This window comes from Lynx rufus, unplaced genomic scaffold (assembly GCF_022079265.1).
Source record: "Lynx rufus isolate CCGP_SWC_20201006 ecotype Redwood Valley unplaced genomic scaffold, mLynRuf1.p SCAF_13, whole genome shotgun sequence".
NCBI classification, from domain to species: domain Eukaryota; kingdom Metazoa; phylum Chordata; class Mammalia; order Carnivora; family Felidae; genus Lynx; species Lynx rufus.
This window is the reverse complement of record NW_025814827.1, coordinates 31,090,720-31,117,834: the sequence shown is the minus strand read 5'-3', so window position 1 is coordinate 31,117,834 and position 27,115 is coordinate 31,090,720. Positions and strand designations below refer to the sequence as shown.

General features: G+C 43.6%; 4 protein-coding genes across 5 annotated transcripts; 2 read left to right on the top strand and 2 right to left on the bottom strand.

Moving 5' to 3' along the window:
- The first annotated feature begins 207 nt into the window (after positions 1 to 207).
- On the top strand, positions 208 to 1,989 carry SERF2 (small EDRK-rich factor 2). 2 transcript variants are annotated; one of them, XM_047075179.1, is made up of 3 exons: positions 208 to 310; positions 922 to 1,030; positions 1,629 to 1,989. In XM_047075179.1, exons 1-3 carry the CDS (start codon positions 304 to 306, stop codon positions 1,912 to 1,914), a joined length of 402 nt encoding a protein of 133 aa, XP_046931135.1. In that variant the 5' UTR covers positions 208 to 303; the 3' UTR covers positions 1,915 to 1,989. The 2 variants fall into 2 exon arrangements, with proteins under 2 accessions (XP_046931135.1, XP_046931134.1); XM_047075178.1 differs by having other exon boundaries at positions 209 to 310; positions 1,652 to 1,804.
- A 286-nt stretch (positions 1,990 to 2,275) lies between these two features.
- On the bottom strand, positions 2,276 to 7,559 carry SERINC4 (serine incorporator 4). The gene is made up of 12 exons (XM_047075180.1): positions 7,311 to 7,559; positions 6,650 to 6,826; positions 6,301 to 6,479; positions 5,755 to 5,834; positions 5,531 to 5,624; positions 5,063 to 5,274; positions 4,789 to 4,884; positions 4,563 to 4,689; positions 4,091 to 4,163; positions 3,605 to 3,653; positions 3,305 to 3,458; positions 2,276 to 3,121 (listed from the first exon to the last, which is right to left on the bottom strand). The coding sequence occupies exons 1-12, from the start codon at positions 7,422 to 7,424 to the stop codon at positions 2,926 to 2,928; spliced, it is 1,551 nt and encodes a 516-aa protein (XP_046931136.1). The 5' UTR covers positions 7,425 to 7,559; the 3' UTR covers positions 2,276 to 2,925.
- A 224-nt stretch (positions 7,560 to 7,783) lies between these two features.
- HYPK (huntingtin interacting protein K) lies at positions 7,784 to 9,321 on the top strand. The gene is made up of 4 exons (XM_047075177.1): positions 7,784 to 8,201; positions 8,524 to 8,579; positions 8,956 to 9,007; positions 9,159 to 9,321. The coding sequence occupies exons 1-4, from the start codon at positions 8,040 to 8,042 to the stop codon at positions 9,252 to 9,254; spliced, it is 366 nt and encodes a 121-aa protein (XP_046931133.1). The 5' UTR covers positions 7,784 to 8,039; the 3' UTR covers positions 9,255 to 9,321.
- A 1,929-nt stretch (positions 9,322 to 11,250) lies between these two features.
- On the bottom strand, positions 11,251 to 27,105 carry MFAP1 (microfibril associated protein 1). The gene is made up of 9 exons (XM_047075176.1): positions 26,895 to 27,105; positions 21,021 to 21,240; positions 18,686 to 18,815; positions 18,001 to 18,188; positions 17,406 to 17,514; positions 17,143 to 17,303; positions 15,694 to 15,853; positions 12,106 to 12,195; positions 11,251 to 12,007 (listed from the first exon to the last, which is right to left on the bottom strand). Exons 1-9 carry the CDS (start codon positions 26,971 to 26,973, stop codon positions 11,825 to 11,827), a joined length of 1,320 nt encoding a protein of 439 aa, XP_046931132.1. The 5' UTR covers positions 26,974 to 27,105; the 3' UTR covers positions 11,251 to 11,824.
- Between the last annotated feature and the right edge of the window lie 10 nt (positions 27,106 to 27,115).

The window sequence follows — 27,115 nt, the reverse complement described above, 5'->3', positions numbered from 1 at the left end:
TCCACCCCCATCCTGTCCACGTGACCCGGCCTACTTTCTCCCCGCCCGACCCAACGCCTCGCTCAGGAAGCCCCGCCCCACGCAGCGCATTCGACCTGTGAACCCCCGCCCCACATCCGCCCGGGCTGGAGCGTGGCCCGCAACCCCACGTGTTTCTCCTTGCCCAATGGGAGGCCGAGCCCGGGCTCGAAGGGGCGGGGAGGAAAGGACGACTTCGTTACGCTTGGAGAAGGGGGCGGGGCCTGCAACGTCGGACAGAACGAGGGGACGCAACGGAGGCAGGCCGGAGCCGCTGCCGTCGCCATGACCCGTGAGCACCGAGGCCCTCTCTCTCTCTTGCCCCTTTCTCCCCGTCCACCCTAAACACTACTGCCGAATCTTGGCATTGACCTCCTCTTGGCTTCCCCAGCGAGGTCTTCTTCTGGCAGGGCTCTTTTGCGACCCTCACACGGAGCCCGGAAATCGGCCTTTTGCCCACCGCCACTTCTTGAGAACCCCCTCCCCCTCCTCTCGCCCCAGTCAAGCAGAGGCCTTCCGCGACCTCCCGTGGTGTGGGGAAAAGCCCTGCGCCCCTGTGATAGGCCCAGAGCCCCCCATATTGCAGCCCATCCCCCACAGAGATCCAAACTGTCTACACACTAGCAGCCTGGACCCCGGTGCCGCCCGAAGCTCGAAACACGCCTTGAGCGGACTCCTCGGAGCCGTCCTTCCACCTCCCGATTTGACCTGCCCCGTGGCACCTTGCCACCAGTGCCCCCCCCCCATTCCCCGCCCCACTTAGCAGCCTAGGCCCCGGAATGGGTCGGTGTCGGGGCTGGGGAATGAGCGTGGGACCCTGCTGGTGTCCTGGTGAGGGAAGAGGGTCGCCGGTGTGTGGCCATAAAGGCCCCCCGCGTCTCACCTTTTACCTTCTTTCTTTAGGCGGTAACCAGCGCGAGCTCGCCCGCCAGAAGAATATGAAAAAGCAGAGCGACTCGGTTAAGGGAAAGCGCCGAGATGACGGGCTTTCTGCTGCCGCCCGCAAGCAGAGGTAGCCCCAGGGAGGGGAGGGGAGGGAACGGGTGAGACCTGGGCTAGACCAAGGGTTGTACCAGGAAAGAGAGCTACCTCAGGGCTTACATCTATCTGAACTAGTGAGGGGCAGAGTGCATTGCTTCCTCTAGGGTTTTATTTCCTCCCCACCCTCCAAATTGTTAGCACAGCCTGACAGGAAGGGACTGGGGCGGGTGCCTGCCCTCGGTTGATGTCTGAGTGCCCCCGAGTCTGACCTTAAGGGCAAGGGCAGGGAGCTTCACATTTCAAATGCGGTAGTGGTTATGACAGCACGGTACTTATGGCCCTCTTTGGTGTTGAGTTTCTCCTCCCTTCTCCCAACCTTCTCACTGGTGTTGCTGGGTGTGGTACTCAGCAAAGAATAGCTTTGGGCCTGTGTGGCCAGACTTCTGACCCCTTAGGCAACAGCCAGATAGAGACTGATTGCCTTTTAAGCCTCAGCTCTCTTCCTCTTGTTCTCCTAGGGTGGGAATACAGCAGGCACACGCTGAATTTTGTCCCATCCACTTCCATCTTATCCTTTGTGCCCTTCATCCCCCTGCATCTTGTCCTTTTTGCCCTCTGGTACCTCCCAGTGCCCCATCATCTCTACCCCTAGGGACTCGGAGATCATGCAGCAGAAGCAGAAAAAGGCAAACGAGAAGAAGGAGGAACCCAAGTAGCTTTGTGGCTTCGTGTCCAACCCTCTTGCCCTTCGCCTGTGTGCCTGGAGCCAGTCCCACCACGCTCGCGTTTTCTCCTGTAGTGCTCACAGGTCCCAGCACCGATGGCATTCCCTTTGCCCTGAGTCTGCAGCGGGTCCCTTTTGTGCTTCCTTCCCCTCAGGTAGCCTCTCTCCCCCTGGGCCACTCCTGGGGGTGAGGGGGTTACCCCTTCCCAGTGTTTTTTATTCCTGTGGGGCTCACCCCAAAGTATTAAAAGTAGCTTTGTAATTTCTTGAGCGCCTGGTTTGACTGGGGATTTGGGGGGATGGGGATGGAGGAATGGCTGCCCTTTCCCACCAAAAGGGGAGAGAACTTTAGACTCTAAAAGGTTTTAGATACGTAGACTAAGTGAAATATCACAGAAAAATTCTTTATTATACTACAACAAACAGACAAGTACTCCAGGTATGTGGTAGAGGAATCCTCTAAGAACCGTAGGAACTTCTTTTCTGTGATTTTTGTTCCCACCCAGACCTTGAACACCATCCCAAGGATGGAGTTGAGGGTCTAAGAAGGAAGGCTTCAAGACCTAAGTTTATGCCCCTCTTTCTCATTCTTCCTCATTTTGTTCGCCTGCTTGATAGTTGGCTCCCAAATCCTGCTGCTCTCCAGTATTCACATTCTCTTCTGTTCTGTCATTCTTCAAGGATTGAGGGTGGTTTTTGTCTTCCTGCTTCCTTTGACCTCAAGATCAGGATTAAAACCTAGGGTGGTCTTTGTTCCTTTCTTTCTGTGTTCTGGGCTGCTTATCTCCCTGGGCCCAGGGCTTGCTTATTTTCCTTTTTATCTCCAAGGGCAGACCCAAGTAAGTCTTCAGTCCTTGGTCTTTCCCTGCCCCCATCTCCATGCTGAGAGCCAGGAAAGGGCTGGTGCCACACTGTCTGTTGGGATCAGCAGTGATTCCTGAGCTGCTAACTTGGGAGTTAGGTTCTTGAGCTGGGGTAAAGATGTAACAGTAGCTCCAGTGAATCATATACTCTGCCATGGCATTTAGAGTATGTATGGCCACTTTCTCCTATTCAGACATAGTACTGACTTCAGTCTAAAGGGAGATAACTGCCCATTATGTCCTTGAAGTATCTGCTGCGCTGGACAGTTCCTCAGTCAAAACTAGGAGTACAACCTCAAGGGAACCCCAGTTTGTTAACAGTACCTAGCTGAATATTTGTTATCTTGCAGTACTGATGCGATGGCATTGTCGCCTGAAAGTAGGTGACTGGAGGTCCTGGGTGGGGGACCAACAGAGTGGTGCCAGGAGCAGCCCAAGATAGAGGAGTACACAGGCCCAGCATGAGGCAACCTTGACCCAGAAGGTAGCCCAGCTACCCTTGGTGAAGGTCTTTTCCAGTTCTGCTCCCTCGTAGCTGTGGAACCAAAGTCTCTGGTTAGAGAATACGTAGGACCTTAGCTTTTAGACCTGTCCTACCTCCCCACCAAAGATGATGGCAGACCCATGTTTGTCTCCAGAGAACCCTTAGGACTGGCCTTAAGTTGCTCTTCCTAAAATAGCTTTTCAGAAGTATAGCCCAGGCCCACTTCCATCCTACCTGAACCAGTTGGTAAGGGTAACCATGACATAGAGTGATGCAAGGAAGAAGACAAAATGGAAGGCAGAATAGCTGTAGGAGAAATGCTGGGCTTGCACTGGAGGAGCTGGAGAGGTCTCTTGGTCAGTTGGCCTGGTAGCCCCACCCCTCTGCCCTGGAGAGAGGGAAGGGCTGCTGGGAGCAGTGCCACTGAAACACTTCTTCCCTCCTCCCCCAGTTTCTTTTGTGAAGGCGCTCCAGGGCTCTTTGGCACTCTGCAGAAATCTACATTTTCTAATGGACATTCTTATGGACACTCACCTTCCTCTGGTTTCACTGTTTCAGGGCAGCAGAAACAGAGTGAGGGCTTCTGTAAAACAAAAGGCAGCATGTTTTGGAATGACTTTTAAGAAAGAATGTGAGGGTATTAATATAGAAAACTCCCCCTTCTCTGAAAAGATAGGCTGGTATACAAAGTGGAGGCACATCTGGGTTCAAATTCTAGCTCCAGCACATAACTGGCTATGAAAACTTTGGTAAGATGTTTAACCTTTTGTGCCTCAATTTCTCCATTTGTAAAATGGAGCAAATACCTACCTCACAGGGTTGTTGTGAGGATTAAATTAAAAGAGATTATGAATGTAAAGTATCTAGCACAGTGCCTAGCACATTGTGGGTACTCAATAAAAGGTAATAGCAGCTAGAATCTGAGTATTCTGGGTAGAGGCTGGTAGGGTGTGTGTGTGTGTTTGTCTTTGTGTGTGAGGGGGGGAAGGGCATTGGGGATATTGAGCTCTCCATCCTCACCTGGAACTCATAGCTGTAAACCTTGATGATCCACAAGGGCCCGAATACCTCAGCCAGGTAGGAAGCCTCATTGCTGAGAAAGAAGAGACAGTTCTCAAGCAGGTCCAGTCAAATAGCAAGAGTTGCCTGAGACTGTATTGCTAGCTGGTCCATGTTGGTAATTCTCAGGAGGGTATTGTATTCCCAGAGCCCGTTCACCATAAAGATTTATAAATCTCGTCATGTGAGGGCCCTAAAAATCTTTGTACATATTTTTAATTCTCAAGTCATTCTCCCTGCCCCCTTCATCTCATACAGATCATCTGACAAGTGCTATTCTTAGAAACTGTTTCTGTTTATGGGGAACTTTCCTCACTCTTGTCTTGCTTTCAAGTTCAAATAAACCATGATCCCAGACAGTCTCCTGACCATCCTTCTCTGTCCTGGATATCCTCCCTTCTCTCATACCTCTCCCCTTGATACTTTTACGCACCAAGCAAAAAGCACACAAGTATACATGATGCCAGCACTCAGCACTGCCAGCGATGTATATGGTGTTTGCGATTCCATTTTACTCAGGCCAGGCAGGCACAGAGTGTGGTTCTGTCCTTCAAAGATAACTGAGAAGGAGCAACAGAAGAAAGGTGGTAAGAACAAAGAACTAAGTATTTGGCAGGAACAAAAGGTTTTAGCATGGAGAGTCCAGGTCTGGTCCTTACCACTCTCTGGAGGACGGCTGGACAGTGCAGAGAAGGTAAGGTACATGATATAGCAGCTGATGATAGAGGCCTGTAGAAGGCCAGAACGGGGTTGCTCTGCAGAGAATGGAGATAATTGCTTTAGTTTACAGGGTAGTAATTTCCACTCTGCCCCATCTACACTATAGTCCCACCCTTTGGAGGAAGTAGACAATTGACTAAGATTAGGGAGGCTAATGAATATTTCTATGCTAAAGGCCTTCCAGATTTGTAATGTTGCAAGGCATGTACCCACTGAGGCGGATGCAGGGAGCGATGGAGAGAAAGGAGAGGAGGCCACAGAAACAAAGGTGTAGACTAAGCAGCATCTTGTTGAGCAGGCAGCCAGCTGGATGTGTGTAGTGGTGGAACAGGAGCACAGTTGCCGCACCGGCAATGCTGTAGAATCCCAGGGTGGCCAGCAGTACAGCTAGGAACCAGCGGCAGTCTTGGGCTGCACCTGTCTGCCTAAGGGTAGGATGTGGGCAGTGGTTTGGGGCTCCACTTCTTTTTACCCATTACTATTCCTCCTCTCCTGGAACACTGGTGTGATTACTCATCCTACCTAGCCCACAGAGTCATCACATTTCTGAGCTTTTTGGTAATGCTCAGTGGGAAGTTAATGGGACCACTGACCTGTCATGCCCTTTGCCTAACCCACTGAGGCTAGTAATGTCAGACAACCTTCCCAAGAAGAACCTTTGGGGTTAGAGGTGCTCCTTACCAGTTTTTGTTCCAGGAATGGGCAAAGGCTGTGATAAGCACCAACTGCAGCAGGATGAATGTGAAGCCTCCACAGATGCCAATGTAATGCCAGGCTACAAGTGGGGCACCAGTGGGAAAATGTAGCTGTTCATATCATTACTTCTGGTTTTCTTCCTACCCTCTCTTTCTCTTAGAAAAACTATCAGGTTACTCCTGCTAATTAGGATATGAGATGGAAGGTACCTGGGAAGAGATGCTCATCAGGGATGCAGAAGGCAATAGCACAGAGACCTAGCAGGAACAGCAGTTTGAGGAACCAGAAGCTGGTTAGGAGACAAAACAAGACTCAAGAAAAGGCAAAGGAGAGTGAACAGTGCCTATGGAGGAAGGCAAAGGAGAAACCAAAACTATATGAAAGAGAAGAGAAGAGACAACTAAGTATAGGAAAGGAGGAAGCAGTCCCATGTGAGAGGGCCTAGAAACTGGTCCATCGCAGCCTATTCCAAATTCTAACTCTTATACCTAAATAATGTCTGGACAATGTTTCACAGTTGATAAAGGGTCTGCCTATAATAACCCCATTGTCATCTCCATTTTAGAAACTAGAAACTCAAGGAGGAAGGGTAAGTATGTGGCTCATGGTCACACAGTAAGTATGGCGGAAGTAGAGACTTAAATCTGTTTTTGGATTTTTCACACTGATGTTACTTCATCTTGAAATTTCCTTTACTCAGCTTATGTCTACTTCCCTCCCCATCCTCACCCCACCCAAAGTGTATATACACAAACCTATTGTGTAGTTGTGCCCGCAGGCTGGTAGGGGAGTGGAGCTGGACTAGCAGCACAGCCTGCAGCAGGTGGAAGGTGGCAGTTCCCGCACATACTCGGTACACAGCCCCAGAACCACTGAGCACTGGGCAGTGAGAGTGGCCGAACAGATGGGCACACAACCCTGAGGGCATCTGGATCTGGAGGGAGAGTCCATGTGAGAAATGTCAGGGCCCGTCATCATACACAGAGAGGTACCTACTTCTCATGGGTGTATCCATTCACTTGTCCCCTACCCCCAATCTGAATCTTTTGTCCATGGAGGGTTTCTCCCTTTTTCTCATGTTGCAAACTGATCCCTCCCACTTACCCCATGTGCCTTCCCCCAGACCCTTTCCACTACTGTCCTTGACAGCAGAAGGCAGCAGACTGCTGAGGCCCCCACATGAAGGAGGATGTAGATCAGGCGGCTACAAGTAGACTCTGTGACAAGGGGCCATCTAGAATGGCAGCAGCAGGTACAGGGAGCAGACCCACAGCAAGACACCTGAGGGGAAGAGCAGATGTAGGGCAGAAAGGTGGAGATTTGCTGAGGAAAGGCTTACATTAATGTATGCATTAGGTTAACCCAAGAGGCTGAATTCCAAAATTTCCCTTTCCCTTTTCTTCTCTCCTTTTACTCAGGAATTCTCAGAATCGTTTCAAGCTATTTAGGATTGCCTTCCACTGACATCAAGTAGAGCTTTCATCATAAGAGCTGATGCAGGCTTGAGCAGACCTTCCTAAAAGCCTAAGTCACACCTGGCCTCTCACCTTTCTGTAGACCTACAGATCTGGTACTGGGAAGTGGAAGGGATAGGTAGTAGTCTCTGGGCAAAGGGAAAGGCCTCAGAGGGTAAAGGAAGGCCTATCATCTTTATTGGCTCCTGTGGATTTTCCTCCCCACCTTCAGCCACTGTTCCCTTCCATTTTTTTCAGATAGTTCTTGCTCTAGGGACCTTCCGAGCCTCTCTTCCAAGGTACGCTCTCACCTGATAGAAGGGAGGATTCACCATGACACTGCTGACTCCAGTGCGTTGTGTCCGGCGAAGGGAGGTGTTAGGGCCTGTGACCGCCTTTGCACCCACCATCCTGGTCCCAGGCATTAGACCCAGGTCCACCAGATGGAAGGTAGATGAGAAAGCAGTTTTCTTTTGTCCTCATAGGGGTGGTCACCCAGTTTAAGGTAGAATGGGGAGGGACATAAGGAAAAGAACACCGACCTCCAGGATGTGGTAAATGCAAATGTCTCTCTGAAGCTACTTCTCTCCCTGGCCTTTGGGCCACTCAGGCTGTTCTCCCCAGATTAGGGAGCAGTTTGCAAATCTGGCCTCTGGTGGATTAGCATTCTTAATTGGTTTAGGATTAGAGCGTATCCATCCTGGTTGGACAGAATTACTTGGGTGGGGCAGGGGGGCGGTGGTGTTGGTGAGGGGGGTAGAATCTAGGTGAAGAGAAGGATGTCTGTCGGTTGGGAAGTCCTGGAGTGGTGATGGGCTAGGTGTGGGAGAGGGCCTTGGAGAAAACAATACTAGAACACTGGAAGGAAGTCCTAGAGACGACCTGTTGTCCTGGCTGAAGCTTCTAGAATCCAAAACATTAATGAAGGTGTGGCCCGAAGCCAGCCCCGCCTCGTCCTCTCCGGGCGGAAGTTTCGGGGCAGTTACCGGAAGTCTTCGTGAGGTGGGGCGGGGCCTTTGCGGCAGCACGGTGGGATCAGTATGGCTACCGAGGGGGATGTGGAGCTGGAGTTGGAGACTGAAACCAGCGGCCCAGAGCGGCCTCCGGAGAAGCCACGGAAGCATGACAGCGGTGCGGCGGACTTGGAGCGAGTCACCGACTACGCGGAGGAGAAGGAGATCCAGAGTTCCAATCTGGAGACGGTGAGGTTGGCCGTGAGCGTGTCTGGGTGGGCTGAGAGCGGAGGGGCCTCTTAGGTTGTAACTGTGATCCTCGCTCCCAAGACGGGGAACCATCTAGTTGGCGAGAGAAGGCAAAAGGGAAACCGTCATTAGAGCCCTCCGCTTGCAAAAGGAGCTTGACGAAGATTGGGTTTAAGGTGGACAGAATTGAATTAAACCTAGGCCTTGCTTCCTGATACACTCGTCATCGCGAATGGACCCCCTGACCCGCTTATTACTGGCTTTTTAGATTGTTAGCAATTGTGGGTAGCAGAGCAGTAACCAGATATTTTTCCCCCCATAGGCGATGTCCGTGATTGGAGACAGAAGATCCCGGGAGCAGAAAGCCAAACAGGAGCGGTAAGTTTACGTACGTGCAGCCAGCCCTACCAGTCCGTCTCTTTCCCCCATACAAAAATAAAGGCATCGTTAAGCCTTTATACCTTGTACTGTTCTTCAACTCTGTCACCAGTTCCTGCATATATAAGGTTTACAGCCTTACTCTCGTGTTGGTTGGAAGGAAAGGCCTCCTGACAGTCCCTGCTGCCTCTCCTAGATTCCAGACAGGAGGGGAAGGGCGTGTTAGGTGAGGGAGTGGAAGTCATTTTGTGTTTTCACTCAACAGTGTTTGTCAGAAGTCATTTATTTGGAAGGCACAGCTGGGAATGATCCTTCCTGGGATGGTGAAGACTGGTGAGTTTAGAGAATGAGGATTAATGTACATGAATATTTGCAGGGAGAAGGAACTGGCCAAAGTCACCATTAAGAAGGAAGATCTGGAGCTGATAGTGAGTAGTAATGCTTAACTAGTGTATGGGCAGAGGAGTTTACATTGTGTAATTGGGGTTGTTTACTGAAACAAGTAGAGTCAGCAAGTCTTGGTGGCATTTTAATACTCCAGAAGAGGCTTGGGTAACATCATTGATCCTTTTCCTGCAGATGACAGAGATGGAGATCTCACGAGCAGCAGCAGAACGGAGCTTGAGGGAACACATGGGCAATGTGGTAGAGGCTCTTATTGCCTTAACCAACTGATCTTTGCTTTCTCAGACCCACTCACTGGATTATTTTATTTCAATAAAGACTTATTCTTATTTTGCAATTATCTTGGATCAAGTGCTATATGTATCATACTGTAATTTATTGTAGCAAATTTACATGTTGGAATATAACTGAATTTAAGCAACTCCCCTCATCCCCCCCAGGATTTCATGAAATTATATGAAGGATCAGTATAGAAAAATACCTCATGACCTCACGTTCACATGCAGATGCTAGGTGGCAGGCCAAACTCAACTCATCTAACTAGCTAAACAGTATTCAAGGTATATTTGGAGTCTCAGCAAAATTGCTGAAGCCCGTGGCATGGTCTCTACAGTGGTTTACGAATAACTCAAAGAGCAGTACTTGCTAAGGAGCCACTGTATATAGATGTAAGCCACTAGTCTTGTTCATAAGCCACTGAATTAAGAATTTAAATACTGAGGTAGAAACATGGTAAGTGCAATAGAAGATATCAAAGCTTAGATCTTATACAGAATTAATTTATGAAAGACTTTATGAAGTTGATTTAGTATTTGAATTCTGAGCCACTGTTAACACTACCTTAACATTCCATTTTCTATCCTGGAGCGAAGACCATTTCACTTGCTGAGCTGCTTCAACTGTAAAATGATACATACCTGATAGAGTTTAAAAATTTTTTTAAATGTTTATTCATTTTTGAAAACATGAGCTGGGGAGAGGCAGATAGAAAGGAGAATACAGATTCCAAAGCAGGCTCCAGGCTTGAGCTGTGAGCAGAGCCTGACACAAGGCTCAAACTCACAAACTGTGAGATCATGACCTGAGCCGAAGTCAGCCACTTTACTGACTGAGCCACCCAGGCGCCCCTGAATAGATTTAGAACCTATGAGTTGGTGAATGTAAAAAGCTTAGTGTCTGCCTCAGAGTAGACACTCAAATAGCTATAAACATGTTCTTAAAAGAATGTCAATGTCTTGTGGTGCCTTGGGGTACCTGGTTGCTGATTCTTGATTTTGCTTCAGGTCATGATCTCATGGTTTGTGAGATTGAGCCCCATCGGCTTCACGCACACAAGCAAAGAGCCTGCTTGGGATTCTTTCTCTCCTCTTCTCCCTCTCTTCTGCTCATGTGTGTGCACGGGGGCGCACTCTCTCAAAATAAACTTTCAATGGCTATTCTCATTTTGGGTCTAGGGTAACTCTTAGGTTGTATCCCTCTCTGGCACCCACACAAGTGACCTATACTCATCTTTATGGGTTTATTACCTCATAGTAATTTATACTCTTATTTTTATTTTAGGACATTTAGAAATTTGAGTGTTTCTCCCAGTGGGGCATTTTAAAAGATTGTAAAAAGACGTTGGCCTTCTCATTTTTTTATGTAATTGAGAAATAGCCTTCCCACTGATTAAATGTCATTCCTTACAACTCCTGACTCCTAGTGCTCTGCCATGTGCAGGGTGGTTATGTAGTAAATATTAAGTGGAAAATCACTGAAATTAAGTGTAGCATGATGTCATTACATTGCAACTGGGAGAGCACTGTGCCATCCTTGATATAGAAGCTGGGCATGGAGAAGATACTGGTAAGTACTTAGCTTCCTCATTTCATGCGTCAACTTTTGTTCTTTTTTTTTTTTTTTTTTTCAACGTTTATTTATTTTTGGGACAGAGACAGAGCATGAACGGGGGAGGGGCAGAGAGAGAGGGAGACAGAGTCGGAAACAGGCTCCAGGCTCTGAGCCATCAGCCCAGAGCCCGACGCGGGGCTCGAACTCACGGACCGCGAGATCGTGACCTGGCTGAAGTCGGACGCTTAACCGACTGCGCCACCCAGGCGCCCCTCAACTTTTGTTCTAAATACAGCTGTAGTTTAGAGAGCAAGGAGAACCATACATATTTCTGCTCATGGAGTAAATCTGGGTGCCACTTAGAATATAGCCTATCTAGCATCTGAGTTTGTTTCTGAGAGCAAAGGTGATGATCAAAACGTAAAACACTCAGCCCAACAATTCTCTGCTTTTATTTTACTTAATAGGTAGATTCTTGTTAGCCAGCACATTTTATTTCCAGTATCATAAAAAACCTTCGTGTATGATTCTTTTATTTCTTGACACACACACATAAATGGATCAAAAAATATGTTCACTTAGAAAAACTGACTCCAACCAAAAACTCAAGACAGCTATCTGTGAGATTAGATTTCCCATAAGGTAGCATTGTCCACTTACATGCCCATGTTTCTAACCCAAGCTAAGAGGCTGGAAAAAGAAACCTGGAATAGTCCCAAGTGAATTTGGGAAGGAAGGCAGAGATGTGATGAAACCTAAGATTTCTCAGAAATGGTTTTAAGTGGGGAGCCTCTAATCCTACCTGGATAGTGCTTTTCTGTGGGTTTCTCAGCATGAGTCCAAACCTCACAAAGCACCTTCAAAGACTGGGTTACCTAGTGTCACAAGTATGGCAGTACATCCAATAGGCTGGATATAGGGGCCATGTAAGTAACAGTAACATCAAATCAAGGACCAGATGTTAAGATGTCCCCTTGTGTTCCACAGCCGGAAGAATAAATAGTTGAACTCTAAGTAGTTTTCCGCTTCTTGGCAGATGGCCGTTCAAATACATCTCGTACCCCAGCTGCCTTTTGTTTAAAGAACTTTGTGTTCTGGGCACTCTCTTGGCCCCATGCTGAGTCAAAAGAGGTGGTGTCCTGATCCACAAGGTGGGTGTATTTGGTGCGACCAGAGCGCCCGAAGTTCTTGACCTGAAAGAAGGATAGATGATGACTTATACCACCAAATATCATGTCCCAGCCCTCAATACATTACTTCTCTCTTGCTTGTTCTTAAGGTACCCCATTACCTGCATGACTTTGGGAAGAATGGTTTTGTTGAAATGATCCTCCAGAGTAGGTGCACTGAAATCTCTCTTGTATACTTCTTCATCCTCATCCTGTAGAAAAGAATCTTATTAATCTTGTGGTTATTTCCCATATATTCAAATCACAAATTTATTAAGCCACAAGGGATACAAAGAAGGTACTGAACCTATTCTTCAAGAGCTTACATCTAGTTGAGGAGATGATACTTCTTTTTCCCTTTGTGTTGTCTTTTTCTTTCCTAAATGTAAACATTTCCTGAAGGTTGGCTATATTCTCTGAACTCAATATGTTCATTCAGTCATAACTCCGACTCTGTAGAAGCCTCTACAGGCTCCTAATGTCTGCTCCTGAATTTTCTGCTGCCCATTACATATCTTACCTTGGATATTCGGATGGGACTTCAGACTCACATCTAAAGTGAAAATCATTTCCCTAACCTTTCCAAACCAATCTCTTTCTAGCTTCTTCCATTAGTAGGAACAACATTTTCTTAATTCCCCAAATTAAAAATTTGAGTAATCTTTGTGCACAATGAGTTGCCAATTTTTTTTTTTTTAATTTGAATCCAAGTTAGTTAACATATAATGTAATAATGATTTCAGGAGTAGATTTTAGTGATTCATTACTTACAAATAACATCCAGCACTCATCCCAGCAAATGCCCTCCTTAATGCCCATCACCCATTTTTTAGAGAGAGTGAGCAAGAGAGTGGGGGGAGGCAGAGACAGAGAGAGGGAGAGAGAATCTCAAGTGGGCTCCATGCTCAGCACGGAACCCAATGTGGGACTCCCATCTCATGACCCTGAAATCAGTCAGACACTCACCTGACTGAGCCACCCAGGTGCCCCACCACTTCCTATAAGTTCCCATTATCTGGGGTATAGTGTTTTCTTGGAATCAATCTTATACACTGCGACTAGATTTTTTCCTAAAACACTCTCATACATTTGCCACAGTCACAAACTTTCAGTGGTTCTCTGTTTTGTTAAATATGCACAACTCTATAATAGTCAAGGCCAAATACTATATAGCTTTAATCTACCTCTCCTTGCAACTTCCCTTTATAGATGATACTTTTTGCCTCCCCTCCTAGTCCATTCACCTGGAATGTCTTCCTACTATACAAGTCAGAAAGTTTACACATCTTAAATGTCACCTCCTTTACTCTTTTCCATCTACAAAATAAAACCTCTCCCTCTTCAGAAGTCCCACAGTATTTTCGCTTGTCCTTTTGCTATAGTACAGTATATATTTGCCTTAGCCCCATTTTTAGGTTGTAAGCCATCTGAGGGGCACGAATTACATATCCTCTAGCAGTGTTAAACAGTAGTGCTCTTAAGGTGCCTGGCTGGCTCAGTTCTTATCTCAGGGTCGTGAGTTCAAGCCCTATGTTGGGCATGGAGTCTACCTCAAAACAAAAAAAACCAGTAGTGCCTTTTACATAGTAAATGCTCAAAAGGTTATTTAATTAACTATAAAATAACTATAGAGAATAGTTTCACATCAACCTGTTAGTTAAAACCATAATGTTATGATACAAATTACAAACGTGCTGAAGGAATTAAAACAGCACCATCTTGGTTAAGGACAACTTTGTGTAAGAGTGGAGTCCTTTAACCATACACACTTTTGGAGTATTCTTTTCTCTTCAGCTATAGAAAGGCTTTAAAGATAAGACCGACAGTTTTTGTGAGATCTACTTTTCTCCTTGTTAGGGTGGAGAGTCTCTCAATCTCAGAAGATATTTTAACTTCACTCTCCTCACTCTCCTTATCCAGATAAGAAGTTTATTGAATATGTGAACCAAAAGACTTTCATGTAACCCTTTCCTTACGTATCTTAGTCAGCAATACTTCATAATTTTGTTTAGCAAGTATTAACATATTATATGAATAGCATCATCGTAAAAATGGTTAGCATTCATACTATGTAAAATTCTGCATATTAAGAGCTCCACAGTAGTGTCCTACATACAATATATTGTAATGGCTCCAAATTATATTGTGTCAGCCAGAGCACTCTGTTCCTGGGGCCTGCCAGCACTCTGTTCACGGGGCCCCCGCTCCCGTGCCAGAGCTGAGATGAGGCTCCACTTCACACCAAGTACCAGGAGAACAGGCTCTTCCAAAACAGCCTTAGAGAAATTTATAATTTCCATAGACTCCAATCTAGAAATTTACATGGGCGGGGCACCCTGGAAGGCTCAGTTGGTTAAGTGTCTGACTCTTGATTTCAGCTCAGGTCATGATTTCACGGTCATGAGTTCAGGCCCTGCATTGGGCCCTGCACTGACTGTGGAGCCTGCTTGGGATTCTCTCTGCCCCTCCCATGCTTGCTTGTCCTCTCTCTCCCAAAAAATAAATAAAAAAATAAAACTTAAAAAAAAAAAACACAAAAACAACTACATGGGCTGGAAAACTATACAATAAGCAAACATTTCCTGCTGAATAGACTGAAACTGATTTTGGAGGGGAATAAGGAACCCTCCACTGAAGTTTGAAAATTTTATTGGTTGTCTACAGTGAAAGGCAGGGATTTAGCTATAATGGAGGATATTTAGGGTTTGATATACAACATTTGAAAAAACTACTTTAAAAAAAATTTTTTTTTAATGTTTATTTTTGAGAAAGAGAGAGAGAGAGAGAGAGAGAGAGAGAGAGAGGCAGGGGGGAGGAGCAGAGAGAGAGAGAAAGGCAGATACAGAATTTGAAGCAGGCTCCAGGCTCTGAGCTGTCAGCACAGAGCCTGATGCAGGGCTCGAACGCACGAACTGAGATCATGACCTGAGCCTAAGTTAGATGCTTAACCAACTGAACCACCCAGGCACCCCTGAAAAAGCTTTCTGATACAAACTCCTTTAGCGTCAGGAAATAATTTAACAAACCACATGGTATTATGTTAATAAATGCAATCAGTTCTCCCATTGTCTTTTTGTGACATATCCCCATTAAGGAATTATCACTGGTATAATCTAAATAATTTGGAAGAAGTCTTCATCACTTTATAGGATTAAGAGACTCTATTATTGGCCTTGGTCTTTATATGAAGAACAAAATCTTGTTGATATTATACATAATGGTTGGTTAACCATTTTTTGGTTAGTTAGGTTTAAGTCATTTCCTGTCAGCTCAGAATGAAGTGAATTAAATTTTTGCATCCAAATATGAGTTAATGTAAAGCTATTTGCAGGGCCTGATTTTTGCATAAGCAAAATTTCTCACTTGGCTGTGAACAGTGATATCTAATTGGTTGTGGGAATCTAAACAGTCTAGGATGTATCTATTTAGATCACTATCTCGGTATTTCAGTTCCTCAATTCTTCTATTACATCATTTCCTCCTGAGAGCGGGAGCCAAAAGAGAATAGTTGCTGCTACTTCTAAAATCCTGCTGCCAAATCGTTTTTTCTATCGGGTTTATATTCTTCAGATGCAAAAAGTAACAGAAAATTGACCATTGGCAAGTGAAAGTAACATCCCAAGACAGTTTATTCTTGGAGGGAAAAAAGAACTCACAGGTTTGGAGTTATTTCTACAGACCAACCTTCCCATTCCCTTTTCATTTCTTACCATGAAGAAGGCACCCCGGTGATAATACTTCTGTAAGAACTTATATTTGCCCTTCACAGCTTTGTTGGTAATAACTTTGCCATTTGCCCGAAGCTCAGCTCGCCTCTCTTCCTCAGTCAGGTTTCGCATTCGTTCAATTTCTGCTTTCTCCTTCTCAAGACTGTGAAGAAAACAAAACTGTCAGTACCATTCCAGTTTCAGAAAGACTCAATTATCTGAACATAACGCAGTCTCATCTCCTTTCAAGCACTATTTACTTTCTTCAATTCTAGTCATTGCCTGTTAGGAATTCATATCAGGAGACCAAGATATAAAAAGTTGATGTAGTCTTCATTATTGCAAACTTCCAAAAGTTGATTCTAACCTTTAAAGGTTCAGGCATACTATTACTGCTTGATTTTGCAAAGTTATTAATTTCCCCTCCCTAAAAAGCCTATTTGGCTTAAAAAAAATGCAAATTTAACTTGTGTTAAGATTTTACTGGTATTTCTTTAGTAGTCCTATATATACTTACATGTCACAAACCAAGGGTTAACCATCATTAAGTAGATTGCTATGAAATAAACCTTTTTGGGAGAAGGGGTCAAAGATCCCCTCCCTCCAGAAAAATACAAATGTACACATAATGTTGTATACAATTTTAAAGGGTACATGGATCCCTTGAAATCCAGGATAAAAATCTTAGGAACTGCAGGCTGAGGACAGAGTTTTCTAGTGATGGTTTCCCTTTGCAATCTGGGATTACTCTCATTCCTAGTAATGTTTAAGAATGGGTGATCCAGCTCAGAAATGATTCTACTCTAACAACAGGGACTGTGGTAGATTACTTAAATGCCACAAATTCTTCCCCTCACCGTTATGCATGCCCCTTTGCAGAAATGACATGCGTGCCTCAAAGAGGTCAGTTTCCCCCTTTACCCTCTTGGAATACTGCCATGAGACTGTTACATAAGGAAGCCAATCTAGCCCACTGAAGAAGTAAGGCATTCTAGCTGGTAGTCAGGATTAACTAATGGACATGTGAATGAAGCCATTTTGGACTTTCTAGCCCAGTAAGTCCTCTAGCTGGATACAACTGTGTAAGAGAGACCAGGTGAAACCAGCAGAGGAACTCTTTAGCCAACCTCCAAAACTGTGAGGAATAATCAATTGTTTCAAGTCACCAAATTTTGGGTTGGGTTTTTATAAATGATAAACTTGTGTGTGTCTACTATGAAACTACAGGGAGTATTGGCTGGCACTCTATCACAGAGAAACACCAAGAAAAGTGTTTCTTTTCCCTGATTTTATTGTAATAAGCCACTTTCTAATTATGGGAAACTCACCCAGTTGCAGGAACCCTAAAGAATGTTAGAATGGAACTCACAGTAGGTGTTGAGTCTTACAGCTACCCTACTAGGAATCTGTCCCATTAGCGGTATCAAACTCTATGCCCATCTTATTACTCACGCTTCTCGATCTTCTCTGTCCCTCTTGATTCTCTTTAGCTCCCGAACTTTCCATGCCTCATATTCTTCCTCATCATTTTCATCATCAGTATTGAGAGCATCTAGGGCAGCCAGGGACCGCTTGTTCTCCTCCAGTTCTTTCTTGGTCTCCTCTTCTACAATCTGGGTAAGGAGAACGATTTAACTGCTGGACTTCCTTGTTTTCCTCAGACAAACCTAAGCATACTCCTCCTTGTGTGCAATCCTCACAGCCACTCCCAGTACCTTGAGTGTGTACTTGCGCCTCTCCTCAGCCATGCGTTTTGCTTCCTGCTCCAGCTCCTTTTGTTTCAATGCTTCAGCCTCACGTTCTTGAACTGTTACTCTGTCCTTCCTGCAGCACAGAGGTCCTGTTAATTGCCCAAAGCCCTTAGCGTGGAGCTCTTTGTCCTCAAACTCAAGTCCCATCCAAATCAGAAAAAGCCCAACAATCACTGGCTCTATTATTTGCAACGAGCCAAAACAGGTAGTCTCCTCAGGTATTTACAGCATCACAATTCCATTCATTTTTGAGAACTGCCTGAATAGTAAGGAACCTGCCAGACTGTAAGTAGTAGGATTTCTCGCCATTAGGAAAGGAACAGGAATTTACTCTTCAAGTTTAATTTTGTGCTCTTTAACTGGAAAGGGAGATGTGAAAATCAACTCGGGCTCTCTGCTACCTCCAAGATATTCCTCAGCAAATATTCTGCACAGGTAGGGAATTGGGTAGAAGACTTTTGCTTGGTGCTTACATTTCAGAAAAGCATGAGGTAGAAAAGAGGCTTCTATCCTTAGACCTGGAAAGTAGTAGCTCAGGCCTGGTTTGTGAGATACTTACTTTCGAATGAAGACAGGCTTAAGGCGAGGCTCCATCTCATCTTCACTGTCTGTGTACTCTTCATACTCAGATTCTGATTCTGACTCCTCCCCAGAACGTCCCTCATCTTCCACCTCCATGACTTCCATCTCTTCATTTTTTCTCTCCTGTGCTCGCTGACGCATCATGCCACGGCGCCGCTCTATTTCCTATCAAGTTATATATCCAAGTCAGTCAGCCCAATGACCTGTGCTCTAAGGCAGCTTTTTATTTTTCCCTCATCAACCTTAACAAATTCTGATACTAGTAAATACAACATAGCACCATTTTCTTTGTGTGTGCGTGTGTGTGAAAGAGAGGGTATAAGTGAGTGAGGGGCAGAGAAAGAGAGGGAAAGAGAGAGAATCCCACGAGAAGCAGAGAGAGAGAGAGAAGCAGGGTTCACCCAAAGCAGGACTTGAGCTCACCCGGTGTGGGACTTCACAAGCTGTGAGATCATGACCAGAGCTGAAGTCAGATGCTTAAAAGACTGAGCCACCCAGGCACCCAGGACTATTTTATTTTCAACCCTATTTCCAACCAATAGGGAACACTGGATCAGAATCCTGCCAAAAGCAGTAAGCTTGTGCCTTTGGGACCTCAACAAAGAATAGGCCCCAACTTTTTCTTGGAACTAGAAAGAATTTTCCATTTTCCTTTTTTATACCTCATCATCAATTTCTTCCTCTTCTTCTTCACTGCTATCTTCTCGTTCCATGCGCCACGCATCTCCTTCTACTTCTGAGTCACTTTCTCCTACCACTTCAGGTTCCACTATTTTCCGATGGCGAGCCAATCTGAAAAACAGCACCTTCAGGTGTAACACCAATATCACAAAAACGAAAGAGCACCAACCACATTCCTTACTCGTAGAGCACCTGGATATGTTTGCTTTTATTGGTACTGAAGTCTTAAATATCATATGGTTTCACTCATGCGGAATTTAAGAAACAACACAAATAAGCAAAGGGAAAAAATAATATACAAAGCAAGAAACAGACTCTTAATTATAGAGAACAATCTGATGGTTACCAAAGGGGAGGAGTTTGGAGGTATGGGGTTAAATAGGTGATGGGGATTAAAGAGTGCACTTGTCATGATGAACACGGAGTGATGTATGGAAGTGCTGAATCACTATATTGTATACCTGAAACTAATGTAACACTGTATGTTAACTAACTGGAATTAAAATAAGAATTAAAAAAAACAAACAAAAAACAACTTAAGTCTTGAGAGGGGGAAACTGAGGTACAAATAAAAGAAACTAATTTTAAGTGTCAGGAACTAGAGTATACTATATCAAGTAAAATAAGTCAGTCAGAGAAAGACAAATATCGTATCATTTCATTCATATGTGTAATTTAACTTAAGAAATACAACAGATGAACATAATGGAAGAGAAGGAAAAATAAGAGAGGGAGGCAAACCATAAGAGACTTTTAAATACAGAGAACAAACTGAGGGTTGCTGGAGGGGTGTTGGGTGAGGGGATGGGCTAAATGGGTGATGAGCATTAAGGAGGGCACTTGTTGGGATGAGCACTGAGTGTGGTATGTAAGTGATAAATCAGTGAATTCTACTCCTGAAACCAATACTACACTATATGTTAACTAACTTGAATTTAAATAAAAACCAACCAACCAACCAACCATAATTAAACCAATACAGATACAGCATTTGCAATTCAAAGTGCTCAAAAAAAACCCCACAAAAAACCAAAACAAAACAACAAAGTGTCAGAGTAAATAGTCAAGTTGGATTAAAACATTAAATGTAAGCTAAGGCATCATGAGGCACTGTAACAAACATATGGATGTGCTGGGATTGATTTATAGCTCCAGGTGGTTCGGTTTCAACATTAGATCACACTAGGGTTCTTTTCAGTGACACTGCATCTTTGGGGACTCCTGTATTAAAAAGTACTCCAAGAAGATCAATATGGTACAGGATATGAGAGTGACATTGCCATTCTGATTCCAAAGTTGGAGAAGTTGTCAGTGTCCAAAAGGCACACAAACCCCACTAATAAGTGATTATGGTTATGTAAGAATGAAATAAAAAAACAACTTGGGGCATGTGCGTGGCTCAGTTAAGCATCCGATTTCAGCTCATGTCATGATCTCACGGTTTGTGAGTTTGAGCCCCACGTCGGGCTTTGTGCTGACAGCTTGGAGCCTGGAGCCTGCTTTGGATTCTCTGTCTCCCACTCTGCCCCTCTCCCGCTCATGCTCTATCTCTCTCAACAATAAAAAAATAAAGAAAATTGAAACAGTAAAAAAAAAAAAAAAAAAGAATGAAATAAAAATGTTCCTTCTTTTGTGTGTATTGTATTTTGCAAATGGCTTTAAATGTTAAAATGTGAATTTTTAGAAAGTATTTGGATCTAACTACTTAATAAACAAAACTGTTTAGGCCTGGGGGCTCTCTGAGAAAATTCCTAAGACAATATGAACTATGAAAGTTTGAGACATCTGGTTTACTTTGTAAGGTAATGTCTCAATTAACTCACAACATATAAAATCCTTCAATGGGAGGCTCCCTTTCCTATATGAGACCATTTATTCATCTGGCCTTTTTTCCTACTTCATCAGTGTCATTTCCCCTCATTAGCCTTTAAAACAAGTGAGTGGATTAATTCAATTTCTCAAATTTTAAGACTCCTCTTAACAAACCAACCAGTGGTTTGTGCTTTCTATTTCCTTAGTGAGTTAATTTGGGCCTCTGGACCAGAGGTAACCTCATGTTTACTGGTTGCCACTTGCTGGTTATATACCTTTGGTCATGTTATTTTCCTAACCCCTTTATGCCTCAGTTTCCTCATTTGTAAACTAGGATAATAGTACATACCTTACAAGGTTATTGGGTAGATTACATTAGGAAATTTACTTGAACAGTGTCTGGCACATAGTAAGTACTGTTCAAGTACTAGCTCTTATTGTTGTTGTTCTTATTAAGTAACCTGTAGGGGTTTAGGTCCAGGGAAACATAACCCTAGTCATTACCTCTCTTCCACATCTTCACTAATACGGTTCTGCAAACGCCGCAGTCGAGGGTCGCTGGATGAATCCTCTTCCTGTTCCTCAGGCTCTGCTTCTTGTTCTTTGGCTTTCTTGATGAACTGAAATTCTTCATCCTCCTCATCTGAGGACTCCATAGGGGCATAGTCTGGCCTCTTTCCCGACACATAACGTTTTACCTTCACTTTCTCCATCGAAATCTCACCTGGGTGATAAAGATAATGTATTATGTTTCAGCAGCCTCTTTCCCAATGTCCTTGAACCTCTGCTTTTGCAGGTAGAGCCCTGTATTCCTGGTAAACAAGAGTTGAAGCAGGAGAAGAGAGCCATTATCCAACCATCTATTCATCTAATGGTGTTTTCTTCTTTTTTATTTTTTGTAATATTTGTTTTATTTTTCAGAGAGGGACAGAGCATGAGTGGAGGAGGGGGCAGAGAGAGAGGAAGACCTAGAATCCGAAGCAGACTCCAGGCTCCGAGCTGTCAGCCCAGAGCCTGAGGCTTGAACTCATGAGCTGTGAGATCATGACCTGAGCTGAAGTCGGACGCTTAACCGACTGAGCCACCCAGGTGCCCCATTCTTTTTCTTTTTTTTTTTTTAATATTTTCTATTTATTTTTGAGAGGGAGAGAGACTATGTGCAAGTGGGGGAGGGGCAGAATGAGAGGGGGACAGAGGATTCAAAGTGGGCTCTGTGCTGATATCAGAGAGCCTGATGTGGGGCTCAAACTCAGGAACTGTGAGATCATGACCTGAGCCAAAATCAGACTGAGCCACCCAGGTGCCCTGTAACATATTATTTAAAGTTTATGTATTTTAAGTTACATAATCTTAACAACAGATATTATGCTTAATGATAAATTAGAAGCATTCCTTTAAAAAACAGTGGGCATCCTTACATTGTCCCTATCACACCTTCTAGTCAACATTTTATTATGGTTCTAATTAGGGCAATAAGAAAAAGAGACAAAAGGTAAGGATTGAAAAGGAAATAGGGGCGCCTGGGTGGCGCAGTCGGTTAAGCGTCCGACTTCAGCCAGGTCACGATCTCGCGGTCTGGGAGTTCGAGCCCCGCGTCAGGCTCTGGGCTGATGGCTCAGAGCCTGGAGCCTGTTTCCGATTCTGTGTCTCCCTCTCTCTCTGCCCCTCCCCCGTTCATGCTCTGTCTCTCTCTGTCCCAAAAATAAATAAACGTTGAAAAAAAAAAATTAAAAAAAAAAAAAGGAAATAAACTCACAATTTGCAGACTATAATAAACTATGTAGAAAATAAAAGATTAACAAACAGGCAAGCTAAAAATGAATTCAGGGAGAATGCTTAATAAATGTTGGATAAAAATAAGGGTACCTGTACATTAGCTACATAAACTAGAAAATAAAGTTTAAACATATTATTTACAGGGGCGCCTGTGTGGCTTAGTCATTTAGGCGTCTGACTCTTAATTTTGGCTCAGGTCATATCTCAGTTTGTGAAATTGAGCCTCAAGTCAGGCTCTGTGTTGACAGCATGGAGTCTGCTTGGGATTCTCTCTCTCCCCTTCTGCCTCTCTCCCACTTGTGTGCACACTCACGTGCTCGCTCTCTCTCAAAGTAAATAAATAAACTTAAAATAAATACTATTTACAATAGTAACTAATCTATAAGATACCAAGGAATAAATTCAACAAATGATTTACAAGTTTTTTAGAGGAAATATATATCATTACATTGGAAGATCCAAAAGATCTAAATAAGTGAGAAATATATCCTATTCAAGGAAGAGAGAAGATGACAACTGTGCCCAAGTTAATCAATAAATGCATGACCTGTAATTTTAATTTTTTTTATCTTTATTTTTGAGAGAGAGAGAGAGAGTGTGAGCAGGGGAGGAGCAGAGAGAGAGGGAGACACAGAATCTGAATCAGGCTCCAGGTCCTGAGCTGTCAGCACAGAGCCCGAGATGGGGCTCGAACTCACGAACCATGAGATCATGACCTGAGCCCAAGTCGGACGCTCAACTGACTAAGCCACCCAGGTGCCCCTGCGTGACCTGTAATTTTAAGGCAATTCCATTCACAGTTGTCCTCAGGTTGATTCTAAAATTGCATGGAAAAATAGGAGGTCAAAAAGAACCAAGGGAATCCTGAAGAACAAGGTGAGGCCAAACACCTTAACATACCTCACCAAAGAAGATACGCAGATGGCAAATAAGCATATTTGCTTCAAATCATATGTCATCAGGGGAATGCAAAATAAAACAATGAGATACCACTGCACATGTATTAGAATAACCAAACTACAGAGCTCTGATAACACCAAAGGCTGGTGAGGATGTAGAACAAGAATGCTCATTCATTCTTGGTGGGAATGCAAAATGGCACAGCCACTTTGGTGGTTTCTTATAAAACTAAGCATACTCTTACCATATGCTGCAGCAATTGCACTCCTTGGTATTTACCTAAAGGTGTTGAAAACTAATGTTCACACAAAAACTTGCACACTGATATTTATTTAAGCTTTTTCATAATTGTCAAAACTTGGAAGGAACCAAGATGTCCCTCTCTAGGTGAATGAATAAACTATGGTATGTCTACACAATGGAATATTATTCAGTGCTAAAAGGAAATGAGCTATCAAGCCATAAGACATGGGAAAACTTATATACATATTACTATATGAAAGAAGCCCATCTGAAAAAGCTACATACTCTATGATTCCAAATACATGACATTCTGGAAAAGGCAAAAGTATGGAGACAGTAAAAAGATCAGTGGTTGCCAAGGGTTGGGCTGGGGGAGGGATGAATAGGCAGGGCACAGAGAATGCTTAGGGCAGTGAAAATACTGTGTACAATACCATAATAATGGATGTAGGTCACTAAATGTTTGTCTAAACCCATAGAAGATACAATGCCAAGAGTAAACCTTAATGTAAACTATGGGTTTTGGTGATTATGCTGTGTCAATGTAGATTCAGCAATTGCAAAAATATATCACTTTGGTAGGGGATGTTGATAATGGAGAAGGCTGTGCCTGTGTGGGGGCAGAGGGTATATGGGAAACGTGAACCTAAAACTGATCTAAAAAATAAAGTTTTAATGAAAAAAATGGTGAAGTGGGGGAGGGTTTTTGTATCAGATTGCAAGGCTTATTTAAACTTACAGTAATTAAAAAAAAAAACAACTTACAGTAATTGAAACAATATGTCATTGACTCAGAGGATACATAGAGACCAATGGAGCAGATTAGAAAGCAGACAAACCTACATACAAGAGCTTGGTATATTACAGAAGCGACATTAAAAGGCAGTGGAGAATGGATGGGCTAGTCAAACAATGGAGCAGTAGGGACAACTGGTTAACCATAAGGTAAACAGTAAAATTATATCTCTGACACCACACACACAAAATTCCAGACGCATTAAGACCCAAGTGTGAAAAACCTATCTTAAACATTTACATCCCTATTGAATAAGCTCTTTAAATTACAGTCTGTCTTGCACAATTGTGTATTCAATCCTATTTAGTATATACAAACACTTAAATGATAGAAAATATTTTTAGGGGCGTCTGGGTGTCCGACTTTTGATTTCAGCTCAGGCCATGATCTCATGTTCGGTTTGTGGGATCAAGCCCCATGTCAGGCTCTGCAGTGACATCACGGGATTCTCTCTCTCCCCCTCCTCTGCTTGCACTGTCTCTCTCAAAATAAATAATAAAAACATTAAAATATATATATAATTTGAATATCTATAATCTCAGTACAGGGAAGGATTTCTTACACAATATACAAACATCACAAGCTATAAAAGATAAAGTTGGTAAATATGATAACACTAAAATTAAAAATGCCTATGAAACAGAAAAGTCCAAAATTAAAGTGAAAAGACAAGCCAAAAAACCAAAACAAAATGGGAAACAGATATGACAGACTTGGGATATAGAAAAACAAACCAAGTAGAAAATAGGTAAATGACAGAAACAAGTAATTCAGAGAAGAGAAAACCTAGAGAACTGATAAATATATGAAGATGCCTTGCCTTGTGAGTAATTAGGGAAATGCAAATTAAAATAATGAGATATCATTTCATACCCATTGGAATGGGCAAAATTAAAAAAAACCTGATACAATCAAGTGTATTAATGAATATATGGGGAAATTCAAACTCTTAATGCTCTTACAACCCACGTGGAGAGCAACTGGAAATGGCCAGTTACGGGGCACCTGGGTGGCTCAGTTGGTTGTGTCCAACTCTTGACGTCGACTCACGTCATGATCTCACGGTTTCTGAGTTCGAGTCCCACGTTTCGCTCTGCACGGACAGTGCGGAGCTTGTTTGAGATTTTCTTTTTCCCCATCTCTTTGCCCTTCCCCCTCTCTCAAAATAAATTAATCAACTTAGGAAGAAAATAGCTAGTTATACTGATGATGAACTTCTAGGAGTCTACCCTAGAGAAATTCTTACACAGTGCACTAAAGAGACACGTTTAAGAATGACAACTATAGGGGGTGCCTAGCTGGCTCAGTCAGTGGAGCATGAGACTTCATCTTGGAGTCGTGAGTTTGAGGGCAACGTTGGGTGAGAGATTATTTAAAAAATTAAAATTAAAAAGAAAAAAAGAATGACAACTACAGCGCTGTTTGTAACAGGAGAAAAAACAACTAACTGCCCCTCAGTAGGGAATAAACTGGCCTAATTACACAATGGAATTCTTAAGTAGTTAAAATGAATTAGATCTGTATTTATCAAAGCATACTTGTCAAAAGCCACGTTGAATTAAAAAATAAAGACAAGCTGCACAAGGGTAGGTACAGTTTATTTAAAATACAAAAAAGAGGGGTGCCTGGATGGCTCAGTCACTTGAGCTCCTGACTTCGGCTCAGGACATGATCTCACGGTCCGTGGGTTAAGGCCACGTGGGACTCTGTACTGACAGCTCAGAGCCTGGAGCCTGCTTCTGATTCTGTGTCTCCCACTCTCTGCTCCTCCCCTCCTTGCACTAAGTCTCTCTCTCTCAAAAAAATAAACATTAAAAAAATTAAAAAAAAAAAAAAAAGAGCTGATACTATTTTCCAAAATCCTCCTTGAAAAAATACTCTTTAGTTTAACTCCCCAAACAGATAATAGTGTTCCTTCTTCTATCTGCCCTGGAATCCTATTCATCCTTTAAGGATCAACTTATATGCTACCTTCTTCAAGAAGCTTTCCTTGATTACACCAATTTGAAGAGATTATTCCTTCTCTGCCCTTCCACATCGTTTAGTTTATATCACCTATGTGACAGGAATCACAGTTGTGAAAAACTGCACACTGCTTAGAATGTGCCTCTTTTTACATGTCTCGCATCTACAATATGAATTTCTTAATACTGCCTTACACAAGTTTGTATTCAATTTAATACAGTCACTGCGTAGGTTGAAAGGAATAAAAAGTGTAATAAGACCTGGTTCCTGTCTCAAGGACGTTATGAGCTTGTGATACAGTAGAGGGAGATAGACACATAAAATAATGTTAATTATAAAAGCAGCATAAACAGACGGCTATATTTAACAAAAAAGGGGCTGCATCCCGCACGACGCTCTGCAAAAGCAGGCATTCGCTATGTATATTAGTATAATTTATACGTGGAGTCCAAGGAAAGAAGGGAGGGATGCCTGCTGTGAGGGCAGAAGACAGGCAATAAGAACAAGATGAGATGAAAGTAGGTTTTTTTTTTTCCTTTAAGCAAAGCGATTGAAGGCGAGTTTGATGAGAAAAATCGAAGAAACACGGGGCAGGGTAATATTAAGGGTTGGTGGGGTTGGGGTGGTCTGTCTAGGTAGGTTTGAAGTATGCTGAGGAAAGAGGTAAGATCCGACTGGAAAACGGCTCAGCACAGTACCTTTCTCATTGCGAACTGGGACGGCCCCAGCCGTAGACTGAATGGGCGGTTGTTTCATGAGGGCGCTTGGGACCGACATGTTGATGGCAGCGGCGGTGACTCCCGAGACTTCAGTGATTCCAAACAGTGAACGGCGACAACGTCAACGAACAGAAAAGCCCACTTCTCCTAGAGGCGCTGGACACTGCTGTGCGACAGATAAAAACGCAACTTACGGCGGA

Coding starts and splice junctions, on each gene's coding strand:
- SERF2 (XM_047075179.1), top strand. Junction 1,031..1,628: donor GCTGCCGCCCGCAAGCAGAG/GTAGCCCCAGGG, acceptor GGTACCTCCCAG/TGCCCCATCATCTCTACCCC.
- SERINC4 (XM_047075180.1), bottom strand. CDS start 7,424: ATGCCTGGGACCAGGATGGTGGGTGCAAAGGCGGTCACAGGCCCTAAC. Junction 4,885..5,062: donor CGCTCCCTGCATCCGCCTCA/GTGGGTACATGC, acceptor CATTCTCTGCAG/AGCAACCCCGTTCTGGCCTT. Junction 3,654..4,090: donor TTTACAGCTATGAGTTCCAG/GTGAGGATGGAG, acceptor TTTGTTTTACAG/AAGCCCTCACTCTGTTTCTG.
- HYPK (XM_047075177.1), top strand. CDS start 8,040: ATGGCTACCGAGGGGGATGTGGAGCTGGAGTTGGAGACTGAAACCAGC. Junction 8,580..8,955: donor CAGAAAGCCAAACAGGAGCG/GTAAGTTTACGT, acceptor GAATATTTGCAG/GGAGAAGGAACTGGCCAAAG. Junction 9,008..9,158: donor AGGAAGATCTGGAGCTGATA/GTGAGTAGTAAT, acceptor CTTTTCCTGCAG/ATGACAGAGATGGAGATCTC.
- MFAP1 (XM_047075176.1), bottom strand. CDS start 26,973: ATGTCGGTCCCAAGCGCCCTCATGAAACAACCGCCCATTCAGTCTACG. Junction 15,854..17,142: donor GACAGAGAAGATCGAGAAGC/GTGAGTAATAAG, acceptor TTTTCTTCACAG/TCTTGAGAAGGAGAAAGCAG. Junction 12,196..15,693: donor ACCGGGGTGCCTTCTTCATG/GTAAGAAATGAA, acceptor TCTTTTCTACAG/GATGAGGATGAAGAAGTATA.